The sequence below is a fragment of the Agrilus planipennis genome, unplaced genomic scaffold (genome assembly GCF_000699045.2).
Source record: "Agrilus planipennis isolate EAB-ADULT unplaced genomic scaffold, Apla_2.0 scaffold271, whole genome shotgun sequence".
In the NCBI taxonomy this organism is placed as follows: Eukaryota; Metazoa; Arthropoda; class Insecta; order Coleoptera; family Buprestidae; genus Agrilus; species Agrilus planipennis.
Window position 1 is genome coordinate 313,617 of NW_020438965.1, and position 13,062 is coordinate 326,678.

The window sequence follows — 13,062 nt, forward strand, 5'->3', positions numbered from 1 at the left end:
CTCTTTCAGCGTCTCTGAGAGCGTCTCTCACAGTCTTTCACAGTCTCTCAGTTATTGCCTAGGTTTTCTTATGGATCTCTCACAGTCTCTGTTATTATTACATAAATAAATAATAATTTATTTAATAAAATAGAATGAGGTATGTGTACGAATGTATGTACTACATACACGCGTTAGAAGTTATACCTACTTCATTTACTTAATTTTAATCCCTAGACAAAAATTTTCAGTCTCTCTCCAGTCTCTCAGAATCTTTCAGCGTCTCTGAGAGCGTCTCTCAGTTATTGCCTAGGTGTTTTTATGGATCTCTCACAGTCTCTGTATGAGAGACTCGAACGACAAAATTGTTAATCCAGAGATTCGAGTCTCTCACAGAGAGACTGAATGAATAAAAATGAAAAATTGAGAGACTCGAGTCTTTCGTAGAAAGACTGGGATCTCTGAAACACGTTGAGGCGCCACTTATTGAGAGATTCGAGTCACTCGTTCAGAAACTGGATACGAAATGAGGATCTCTCTATGAGCAACTCGAGTCTCTCCTTTAGAGACACTAAACAGTTTTTCTGACAGTCTCTCTCAGCGACACCAGAGAGACTCGATGAGAGACGGAGACTCGAGTCTCACTTTCAGAGACTGTAAGAGACTGAACATTTTTATCTCGGAATTTCGCATGCAAATTACTTATTTAAGTGGAAGAAAACGATAAAATGATCGATAGAACAAAGATATTAAGTATAATTAACAACGATTCGATTAAATAATATCACCATCATGCAGTATCGCCTACCAGTGCGAACTCACCCAAATGGCGAACAGAAGCAGCCACTGGAACCAGAGCCACCAACTCTAATAAACTAGAGTTCAAACTATAGCCACATTGTTGGTTGGGTGGCAGCTATCCCGTAAGAGGTATTTTAAAATGTCCTGGACAGTGGAATACGCGAGGGGCAGACATTGCCTTCATACTGTACACTTCAGAGACAATGACTTGAATATTAACCATGACGGCTAGGCCTACGATTTTTTTAATGTTTGAGTAAAAAGCAGAAATCAATGAACAAAGGGAGCTTTGCCACGACGCAACCCAAGGTGATGGTCCATGAAATTCTAAACTACCCTTACCTTCATACTGGCGAATTTTGATTGTTAAAATTTCGCTCTAAACGCGCTAAATGGTCCATAAATCGAAAAATGAAACTGCGTCTTTTACTAAAGAGAGTAATATAGGTACATATATGCCAATTTTAATAAGATGCAAACACTTGAAATTATCCTCACAGTATGCAACGACACGTTTTGCTATTAATCCGTGAGAAGATTGTTTTCTACGGTGTGTATACGAATACGTAAGCTATACTGAAATCTTAAGTAATTTTTACACACCATAGGTGTAGGTACCTATTTTTCTTGGATGCCCTACATTTGTACGATTTGGGGTGTAATCGCTTGGATATGCGGAAGGGTCTAAATGGAGAATGTGTCCTACATTGTTCCCTAAGTAAAACAGCTTTAATATGGAAATTCTTTTAAAACGTTTAGGAATAGGACAGTGAAGGAAGACGATAAAGCTTAAATGATACTGGGAAATGCAAGACACGTTGCTGGAATTTTTTAATACATCTTGTAATCTAGTTTAGAACGTACTAAATATGTGCAACACTGTTGTGAATTGCAGAGAAATTTACTAAATTACGTACTTGTTGTGTACAAACAGTAAATACTAATGTTATTTAATGACAATCGCGTTTAATACTATGTTAGAAGAATGTAATAAGTTTTGTTGGTACAATAAAAGATTGTCCAGAGTTTACACATTGAGAATTACAAATCAAGCTTTTTCAGTTTATGGAACGTCGTGTTCCTGTTCAGAATTCGAGTATATTCTTTGAATTTATCGAACTGCTTCAAATGGAATGTATACAGTAAAAGTTCCTTATTCACGGTTTCCTTATTCGCGGGTGAAAAAATTGCAACCCAGTTCCTGTATTCGCGGTTAAAAATTTCATTATTCGCAGTTGCAGTCGGTAAACAGAAAAGGACTCGGTGTCATTTATTAAGGGGGATTGGCCGCAATAGACCGCTCGTGCCTCGTGTGAATTTTTCCGAAAAAATGTGTTTCTATTCTAAACATTGTGATTTAACGCTGCGAGATAAATATCTAATTTTTTTTGTATGGTAACAGTCAAAGGTTCCCACTAACTGGGTACGTTTTTGGTTTTCAATAATATGGTCATTAAAAGCTTTTACAAGTGCTTAAAGTTGATGCTTATTGTAGGGCACGTACTTTCAACAGAAATTAAAAAATTAAAAAATGGTCTTCGACAAGCTTTACAGCAAAGCTTTATTTATCTTACTACAAAATTTCAAACCTCTATTCCACATATTAAACACATGATATCTAGAACCGATAAGCATGATTTTACTCTGCGGCGCGTGTACTACTGAATCCCCTTAATGTGTCGGCATTTTTTGAGTATGTACTGTACTATTAATTTTAATTGCGAATTTATCAATACATTGATTTTATTTTGATACATATTGGTTTTATTTTGGAACCTTAGAACGTATCCCTTATGATTCCATACTAATTAAAATTAAAATTTAAGTATTTACGTAATTGTGATTACTGAAATACAAGAAGTGAATATTGTTTTAAATATTATTTATGTGTGTAAATTATTCTATATAACGAAAACGCCCTGTATATTACGAAGCTCTGATTGATTATTATTTTTGTATACAATACAATTAAGAGAATAGGAGATTATTGCTTACAGGTTTGCAGTACTGTGTGTTCCAAGGATTGTCGCAGGACGTCCATGGAAGCAATGTACTAAACGAAGCAAGAAAAAATCGCAAAGCCCATGCAATAATGACGTTGTAATAGAAATCAACGTAAAATGCTATTAGTACAACAGAATATCCTATACCTGAAAAAAAAAAATTGTTAATATTTAAAAGGAGACTATGGTGAAGTAAACAATCAAACTAACGATAAGAGAACTTACTCCAAACCCAAATACTTTGAAAAAACGCGTAAATATGGAAATTCTATGTGATGCTTCTGTGTAGGGTGTGGCGAAATACAGGGTTCGATTTCGATTTCATTGTTAATCAGTTTGTTGATGTTATTTCATTTTTTTTCTCTCTGACGACAATTGGGAGTATTTTATCGTTTATTGCGTCTGCTTTGTCGGACGTGGTATGTTTTCGTGGCAATGACGCATTTTAAGTTTTCTAATAGTTTTGAGACGGGGGGTTGCTTTCGTTTTTTTGATGCGATCAAATAGGATATCTAGTTGTTTATAGTATCATGCCAGTCACTCCGTCTTGTTGATAACTATACTTCATTTACTTTCTCTAGCGATTTGCCCCTTCCAATGTCTTGGATGCACGCTGGCAAAAGCGTAGGTAGGGAGAAAAAAGCTCATTATATTCTCGACTCTTGTTCATTAAACATACTTTTTCATACAGTACCTGCCAAAAGTTTTGTTCAATCATGAATAGTAGTGCGAGTCGAAAACAAGCGTTAAAGCCTTTAATATGTCTTCAAATATAAATAAACATCTCGTTGATATTTTCAGTAGTAAATGGTACCAATAACAGCACATTTGAGCAATGCAATTGTATTGGATAAAATGGTCAATTTTTTCGTGCAGTACTGTACGGATTATACGTTCCTCATCGGTTAAGAGTTTGGCCGAGAGTTGTCTCCTTTTTTTTCTGGCTTAGTGCTGTTCTTTTCTACCTTGCGCCGGTCAAACTGAAGGTCACATCGCTACAGAAAGTAAACAAAGTATGAAACCAATAGCTGTATTATTTCATCTTCTATTGTCTTCATTTCGCCTGATATGTTATCTACCTTATAATCTACTTCTCGCCAACCTAACCTAACCTACCACTTCGCACGAAACTATAAGTTAATGGGTCAGCGAGTACTCCAGCATTAACTTTAATGGACATGAAACACAAGGTCTTTTAGAGTAGATAATAGTACATTATTTATATTTCAGTTAAACAACGTTATCGTTTAAATCGAAGGAAATACAGTACAACTTGAAAATATTTCTTAGTGCAGGCATGAAAATTATTATTATTTTTTAAATCTAAAATGTCTGTATTGTATTGGTACCGTTATTTAAGCTCAATAATGTTTAATGGGCATGAAGTATTATCTTAAAAGCTATTAATGGCTTTTATGCTTATATTTAATGTTACCTCACATAACAATTTTGATTGTTGCTTTCTTTTCCAAATAATATATTGTAACAAAGATACCATGAATAAAAGAAAAACCATAATCGCTACGTAATAACACAGAAACAGAAATATGAATACAATATCAAAAGATTAAAGATATAATCAATCTGATGGAGTAAATGATGTGTTCAAAGTATAGTGGTTCAATTCTTTTTAGATAAAATACATTTGCATGTATGTATATTGTAATGTTCGTGGGTTTAACAAATTAACTTTTAAGAAGAAAACTATTTATTTACACTAATTATTATTGAACTTAAAAACATTATTAAATTATTATCAAACTTAGGTAATTATTCTATTTATTTACACTACTGTTCTATTTATTTCACTTCTATCACTGTCAATTCATNAATGAAATGAAAGCAAACAATTACACTAGTTCTAACTAAACGGAAATGTTTTTGAATTAAAATAATTGTCAAAATACCGATATAATTAATAGCACTGAATACTTGTAATAAGCCGAATAACAATCGTCCTAGGCTTAGTAATCGATTTGTCTAAATTTCCGATAGTTATAGGGTAGGTTTTGTTTATATAAAACTAAAATGGTAATCGTAGAATGCAAAATGCCGGTAGAGACAAAAAGAAGATTGCGTACTATTTATTAAGCAGCACATAAGTAAGTAGGTGTTTCAAAATCATGATTTCTATAATTCTTTTAGGTAGGAACTTAATCATTTACTTAGAGATCTATAGGCTAAACAGTATTCAGAACTAAAACCCAACAATGTTACGAGGGCATGCTGAAAACTAATGCACAAATGCGTGTATAAAAAAGAAAAACGAAAATTTACATAAATATTAAAGCGATATTTACAATTTATCCCACTAGTCCGTTGCGTCGTAAGCGATAATAACAAAAATTACAATTTGGACCCAAGTAAAAATAAAATCCCAGCAGAAATAAATTTACAAGGTATCTTAGTTGATATTACAAATTTAATTGTAATAATTAAGAAACTTGAAATAATTTTTAAAATCGAAAATTGTAATTTTTTAGTTGTCATAAAAATTTAGTTTTCTCCGTGTGGTAGGTTTCTCATAAATTACTTAACACTAAATAATTTATCTTGTTTTCGATTCGGTTCACGCATTTTTGTAATGTAATTCGGTGCGGCTATCTCGTCCGATTTTACAACACTTATACATGTTAAATCGGAATTTTTAATTAAAAATCATAAATTTTGACGTTTTGGACGTGTTTAAGTGCTAATATTCGATCGTAGAAGGATCCATGAACCTGTGAACGTAGATTAATTTAGTACAAATGGTTCTTAAGATTTTTGTTTCGCAGACCACTTGGCTGCTTTTCTTCTTTTAGGTAGATCCCTGCCTTACTAATATTGAATTGTTACAAATTCATCAACTTCAAATACGTTAACGACTGCTAGTGCTAGTCACTTTGATTACTTTAACCACAGAGATTTAACTGTACATGTTATTATTAACTGTTATTAAGTTTTATAAAACAATGCAAATTATAACAAAGTTTGTTCCTATGTTCCCTAATGGGAGGGATGAAACCCGTGCTCTAACAACTTTCAATATGTTGCTTCAGTTTGGTTAAGTTTAAGCTTAAATCTCCTCATTGGGTGATTCCCAACCTGTTTATTTTTTCTTCTGTCTTTTCTCATGATATATTCGACAGTGTTGTAGATTTAGAAAAAGCTTTTGACAATGTTAAATGGAACAAGATGTTAAATATACTTAAAAATGTAGGAATGAGTTACAAAGATAGAAGAGTGATAAGTACTTGGTTTATATGTATAAAGAGCAAAAGCAGTTATAAAGCTGGAGCAGCAACGTAAAGAAGTAAATATTAGGTAAGTAGTCAGAGAAGGATGCACACTGTCATCGCCACTTTTTAATCTATACATCGAAGAAGCGATCAACATCATTAAAGACAGTACGATTTTAGGGATAGATATAGAGGGGCAAAAAGATTAGTATGCTTAGATCTGCAGATGATATAGCAGTATTAGCACCTAACAAAGAGGAGTTAGAGATAGCTTTAAATAAAATGGAAGCGGTACTGGCAAAACAATACAGTATGAAATAAATAAAAGTAAAACAAAAATACTAGCATGCAAGGGAAGAAAAAGTAGGAAAAGAGAGATTATTAAAATAGGAGAAAGTCAGAACGGAAGGAGTGGTAGGGATATAAAGCAGAGGATAGCGCAGGGTTGAGTCGCCTTCAATAAAGAAAATAGAAGTGACTATGCTCACGAACGGTTAATTTAGAAATTCGAAAATGGTTGTTAAAGGTGTGTTTGGAGTGCGGCGCTGTACGGGCCCGAAATATGGACAATGGGCGCGGCGGAAAAGAAAAGGTTAGAAGCTTTCGAAAGGTGGTGCTATGCACGCGAACGGTTAATTTCGAAATTCAAAAAAGGTTTTTAAAGGTGTATGTTTGGAGCAGGGCTCTGTACGGGTGCGAAACATGGATGGTGGGCGCGGCGGAAAAGAAGAGGTTAGAAGCGTTCGAATAATGGTGTTACAGGCGAATAATGAGAATACCGTGGATAGAGAAGGTTAGAAATGAAGAGGTATTAGAAAGATTAAGAGAACAGAGGACTCTATCGAATTCAATAAGAAATAAGCAAAATAGATTACCTAGTAGGACACCTTCTCAGGCATGAAGGTCTAGTCAGAGACATATTAGAGGCAGAAACGGAAGTTAGGAGGGGTTGAGGCAGACGTAGATTAGATTACTGTTCGCAAATAATTAAGGATGTGGATTGTTCTAGTTTTAGGGAAATGCGAAGATTAGCTCAGGATAGGAAAAAGTGGAGGTGCGTGTCCAAGCAGTCTTAGGAATGACGACCTTATGATGATGTATGTATTTCTCTGAAGTCAAAATTTCTTTTATCCTTTTCTGAACTATACCTGTAAATGTATACAGGGCGTTAAAATGTAGCATCCAACCTATAGGTTTTAGGTTATTTGTTGCATTTTGAAATTTCTAGTGGTAGTTTAAGTTTAAAAACTTTTAATGAACGGCTTACGTGAAAAACCCTGTATATTCATTATGCATGTTGATGTAATCCAATTACAGAAAACTCTATTTGATTTTCTTGTAATAAATTATGGTATATCACTTAAGCGTAACCATTAGAAACCTCTTTCTCTTAATAATTATGCAAAATAAAGCCAATTCCTGTTTTAGCCTTAATGGCCTCCAAAACTAACTGAAGTAGTTTAATGATAATAGCGTCAATTGCGACGTTCTTATTGATTGTCAGATAGATTAGCGATTTTGAATGCACAAGGATGCTTAAGTACAACATCAAAAAGCATTCAAATGCCTAAGTGGCAGGATAAATTGTCATGGAGTTATTTCAACAGAAGCCGCTTTAAGAGAGGACGATCGTCGATTCGTTCTTCTTTTTCTTGTTCTTCGAATACTTTCACGGTCTTCCCGTGAGTCAATTATCTGGTCTCCGCTAATCTGCGGAAACGACCCAGGATATGGCTCGAACGGATTGCATTATTGTCATGACAGCAATTCTCGACCACTCTTTTAACGCATAAAGAAGGGAATATAAAAGGGATGGATGATGTGTCGGCCGCAAAAGAAACCCTGCGGGACGAAGATGACGCTACTACCATCGGGGCACGTCCGGAACCGGGGCCAAGACGACTTATCGCATTAAATCTTTGAGAAAGAGACTTTTCTAACTTATCCTATTACTATTTCATGGAGAATTACTTCAATTCTTTATTGCTTTATGGTGTTAGTAGGAGTTATTACGACGAGCTACAATCGATAACGTGCATTAATAAGTCGTATTGTTTCCGGAATTTCTAATGTTCTACATTGGAATCAAGAAAAAAAAAAGCATTATTTAACGTTATAGTTTTAATATCAACAATCTCATATAGAAGTTATGTCATAACCAATTGTAGTTTTGATGCTTACAGCACAAAACGTAAAATAAAAAGAAAGAACGGACAGACAGACACATGAAGGATCCTATAAGGGTTCCGTTTTTCATGCGGACGTACGGAACCTTAACCCGAGAACCAACTTAACATTGAAGTTGAAAAAAAGAACATGTTCTCCCATACATTCAAATTACAAATGTAAAGGATGGGTTTCAATAACCTAACTAATCTACCCTGTAATTCACGAAAAATTCAATAATAGCATAGAACCCAATTAATATAGTTTTTCAAAACTAGATTATATACTCCGTGTGTTTTGGGTAATATTTCTTACCGTTCGTAATTATCTTCGTTTTTATTTATAGTTTAAAATTGAGTATTTTAGGGAATCTTTTCAAGTAGTTTTTACATTTTTTTTATACATCAGCGCAATCTTCCAANCGGTAAGAGAAGCTTATATTTCGCAAGGCTATTTTTAATTAATTAATTTATTAATGTTAAACTTATTTAGAGGATATCTTCAATAATTCTATACTATCACGGTTTAGGAAAGTGTTCATCTTGTATGACTACAGAATTTTTATTCGTATATAGGGAACTCTTTACCACAATAAAAATTACTCTCTTTAACAACCAACTAGATTTAGGTAACTCCCCGATATTAAATCCTTTTTTGTTTGAACGTAGAATCCCCAACTCTATTTAGTACCCATGCTTGGGTAAAAAATACGGAAAATTAATTTTCTGTGTAGTTGCTTATATGTGACCCGTTGCTTGCTTTTATCCTACATTTCATAATATTGGTATCGTAATCGCGATTGAAAATGTTAATTTTCTGTGGTAATATGTGGAATGTGAACGTTAAATATGGTTTCCTACAATCCTTTTCAGAAATCATCTTTATCCTGGCCGACCTCAAAACGAGACCGACTTGAGCTTTTCGTGTGAGAGTTCACTTTATCTTGGTCATTGGACTAAGATTTTCTAATGTATTTTGTGATAAATGTATTTCGGTTAATTATTTTCAGATTTGTACCACGTAATGAGACATTTGTGTCATTGCTTTTATAGAGTTGCTTTATTATTGAATTTTCGGTTGGTTTTATTGAATAAGTTAAAGTAATATTGAGTTGCCCTTTTTTCATTTTAAAACATTAATTTTGTTATTAAATTCTTGATTCATTTTAAGTCATGAGTATTTTATTTTGTTCTTAACTGTATAGTATCTATGAGGTTTGTGTGCTTGAGCTTGGAAGTTTTGTAAATAATTGACCAAATTACCTAACTAATCCGTATAAGTATGTATATTTTCCCAATGTTTATTCCCCTTGAGCTCTTTTTTAGAATTTCAAGAGTATTTTTCGCCGTTAAGTACTGAACGAAAATTTCCGTTTACTTATTATTTATTTATTCTAATTGTTTAACCTTAACATTGTCTAAATTTAATCACCATCATTGTTTATCTTGCCGTGTGGTACTATTTAATTGATTATTTGTTTTTTTTTTTATAAATAGCCCTAGATTAAGGTGTCTTTTATACTTGGGGATATGGGTTTCCAATTTCTTAAAGCACTTACTTGAAGCGACGATTTAACATGGAGTGTGAACATTTTTAGATATTGTAATGTTCGTGGGTTTAACAAATTAAATTTTAAGAAGAAAACTATTTATTTACACTAATTACTATTAAACTTAAAAGCACTATTAAATTATTACTAAACTTCGGTAATTATTCTATTTATTTACTCTAATGTTACTATTCACTGTTCTATTTATTTCACTTCTATCACTGTCAATTTATCTCCTTATTCACTTCTGCAACGGTCAATTTATTTCTACTCTTTAACTTCTGGAACGACGGTCAATTTATTTCTACTCCACTCGGCGATCGTCTCTTCCTTTAAATACTCCCTTGTTTCCTTTCGGGAACTTTCTCGAGCCGTCCAGAGAAGTCTCGTTTTCTTTGAACGGTTTAATTGCTTTTCCGGAACGCAGGTACGACACACATTTACGGATACGGCGCACATGAAGAAAAGCGCCCGCGGCTAGTCGGCGAATCGATAAGCCGCTCACACACACGTATGCCCGATCGCACACAATCACGCTCGTGGTCGCTACAGAATGTACAGATAAGGCACACACGACGTTCGCAAACTCGTCTAAACCACACGAACAATAAACAAAAATACTTATTCGAATATAGGGTCTGCTTACCCTAAAATATAAATATTAACCTACCCCTTTTTTCATAACCAAAACTGAAATACATTTTTTTTTTAAACTTTCTTTTGTAAAAATTTTGGTCCAGGCATTCGGTGGCAATAAAAATTTAAAAACAAAGAAATCACAATTTTTCACATAAACTGCCCACGTAAAAGTCGACAGTGTATGGCCTGCATCAATCGTTATTTCGGTTATAGCCTATCAGCTTGAATCTTGATTCGGATCGTGGAAATCTATGTTCTGATACTTATATTCCATCATAGTCGTACATCAGGTACAAATTTAGACGTCAGTCAGTACTTTTTTACCATTTTCCTTCATACCATGATCAATTATTATTATTATTATTCATCATATTTTACAATTTTCTAACAGCAACCTCACTAAATGTAATTAATAAGTAATCTAATTCTCCCATCAGCGGTGTTTTGACCACAGCTAGTACTACATTGTGCTTTATCTATGGCCCTACGACCGAATATTGCCATTTAAACACCACGTGCAGCGCGACAAAATATTGACGATTTTTAATGAATTTCGATTAAATAACATTTTGGATATCGAAGTTAGGCCTGCAGCATAGTTCCATCCTTTGGTTAAACGTTTTAATAGTTAGATAATTCCAGAAAGTCGGATCTTGGGGGTAGATGACCGCAAAAATTATTATCGTTACAATCTTATACCTACGCTTAAATCATAGATCTAAGCATTTAATTAATATGAGTTATAAAATCGTCATGTATAAGGCACCTGTATAAGTACATATTTAAAGAAAAAAATCGTAAAAATTTACCTTTAAGAAGTGGACATAGACGGCCCCAACATGTAATGGCACCTTTTCGATGAAATTGCCCTAAAGCTAGTTCCATGTAAAACAGTGGAATGCCTCCAATCACTAACATGATGCAATAAGGTACCAGAAAAGCCCCTGAAAATAAAACTAAATTAATTAATGATACCAGGTCGGGCGTCAGAGATGTCGAGAATGATCAAGAAGATAAAAATATAGGGAATTCTAACGTATTACATTGTGTTTTTATTGCAAAATGTTTTTGAAGTGAAACTTCTTTGGGCTCGATGGGAGTAAAATCTCAAGGCCATGAAACGACACGTTTTGCAACGTTTTGTCTCGCGACGCGATAGGATATGAGAATAGAGAGGCGCGCATGCGCTTATCGGTATGAGAGTCAGCTGTTAGTGATCAGCATCTCTTATATTATTGTATACTGTATATTCAATATGCTATAGTGCTAAATTAATGTTTTGGTTATATCTATGCAGTTATATTACAGTAAATGTTTATTTAACAATGTTCAGATTTCCTAGAAAAAATATTTGGTCTGCTCCTTTTTGAAAAATATACATTTACAAGGGCTGGGATTATACCTGCTAACTTTCTCTTTGGGGCATTATGGGTTGTATGCAGGCAGATTGAAACTTGAAAACAAGTAGCAATAAAAAAAGGTTCAAGGAGGAGGCAGGCAGTTTTTCGGAAATAATTTCAGAAAGAGAAGTACTTTGCTTTTCATGACGAGTAGGCGCTCTCGTATCGGGTTTATAATTCAAGGAATATAATTTTGGGAAATCTGCACATAAATAAGGTTATGTGTAGGTTAAGGTTTTATACATTAAGTTTTTGTACATAGTGTTGTATTTTGGAAAATACAAAGCTTTAACGCAACAAGGGTTTTTAATTTGACAATACTAGTCCATTGGTTCATCCTGAGCTAACGAGATGATGTGTAGCGAATTACGCACACAAACAACAATTAATATTTACTTAAGAGTGAGTATTATTATGTATTAATTCTAATTCCTTGTACTTATTGATAGTTTACGGTTGCTTAAGCACTTGGAAAAATAAACGGAAGCGAAAAAAATTTAACCATCTTTTTGTTATTAAATTACATAAAAACGGATTAAAGTAATACTCTTTAGATGGACTAAAGATAAAATATGCTGGAAAACATAAATCCTGAAAATTCTCATACTCTCTCTTTCCTTCCCCAATCATTACTTATTCGTTATAAAGGTATAGAGATCGCCAAAGAAGTTTCACTTCTTACACGTGTACTAAGTTGCACCTGTTTTTTTTATCTTTGGTGGATAATTCGAAAATTATCGCTTTTAGAAAAAAATGTTCTACACAAAAGCCAATCATGTGATAATTCTGAATATGGATTAAACATTTCAAAAATTGCAGACATTGTTCAGTAAATAAAATGCGTTAAGTTAAAGTTGTTCAAATCCAGTGATATAGTGAAAAAATTTCGTTAATATTCATACTACCCATATTATACTGTTCGTTTCAAGAAGTTAGATATATGCCCCTTCCCTTCATTAGGATGCGCCGTAGCATAATTCCAAATTCAATCATATTTGCCTGCGGAGCTCATTTCTCCACCCATCATCGAGCGAGAACTAGACAAAAGTGTACAGTACCATTTGCAAAATTATTTAAATTGCCTCGTTAAAATTTAAGAATATGCTTTATTTAAAAGCATATTTAGCCAAAAATAATAACAAGTGAATTAACTTAACGTTCTACACACCTATAAAACTTTTGCTTTGTTTTCTATTGTTAATTTATATACATTTTTGTTTTAAGAAATTGCTAAACATTTTCGTCTAGTACTGTACAGTTCTAGCCGATCTCCTAAGACCGCCCATCGAGAGCTCTGCTCGTTC

General features: G+C 33.7%; 1 protein-coding gene and 1 long non-coding RNA gene across 3 annotated transcripts in view; one reads left to right on the plus strand and one right to left on the minus strand.

Annotated features, from left to right (window-relative positions):
- The window catches only part of LOC108740341 (sodium-dependent dopamine transporter), a 76,719-nt gene that overhangs the window by 43,109 nt on the left and 20,548 nt on the right, over positions 1-13,062 (minus strand). Inside the window, exons 3-4 of the mRNA XM_025975283.1 lie at positions 11,168-11,302; positions 2,776-2,930 (exon numbers count right to left, since the gene is read on the minus strand). Coding sequence (XP_025831068.1) covers positions 2,776-2,930; positions 11,168-11,302 — 290 coding nt within the window. The remainder of the gene's footprint in view (positions 1-2,775; positions 2,931-11,167; positions 11,303-13,062) is intronic.
- The window catches only part of LOC108740360, an 85,161-nt gene that overhangs the window by 38,725 nt on the left and 33,374 nt on the right, over positions 1-13,062 (plus strand). The window lies entirely within an intron of this gene.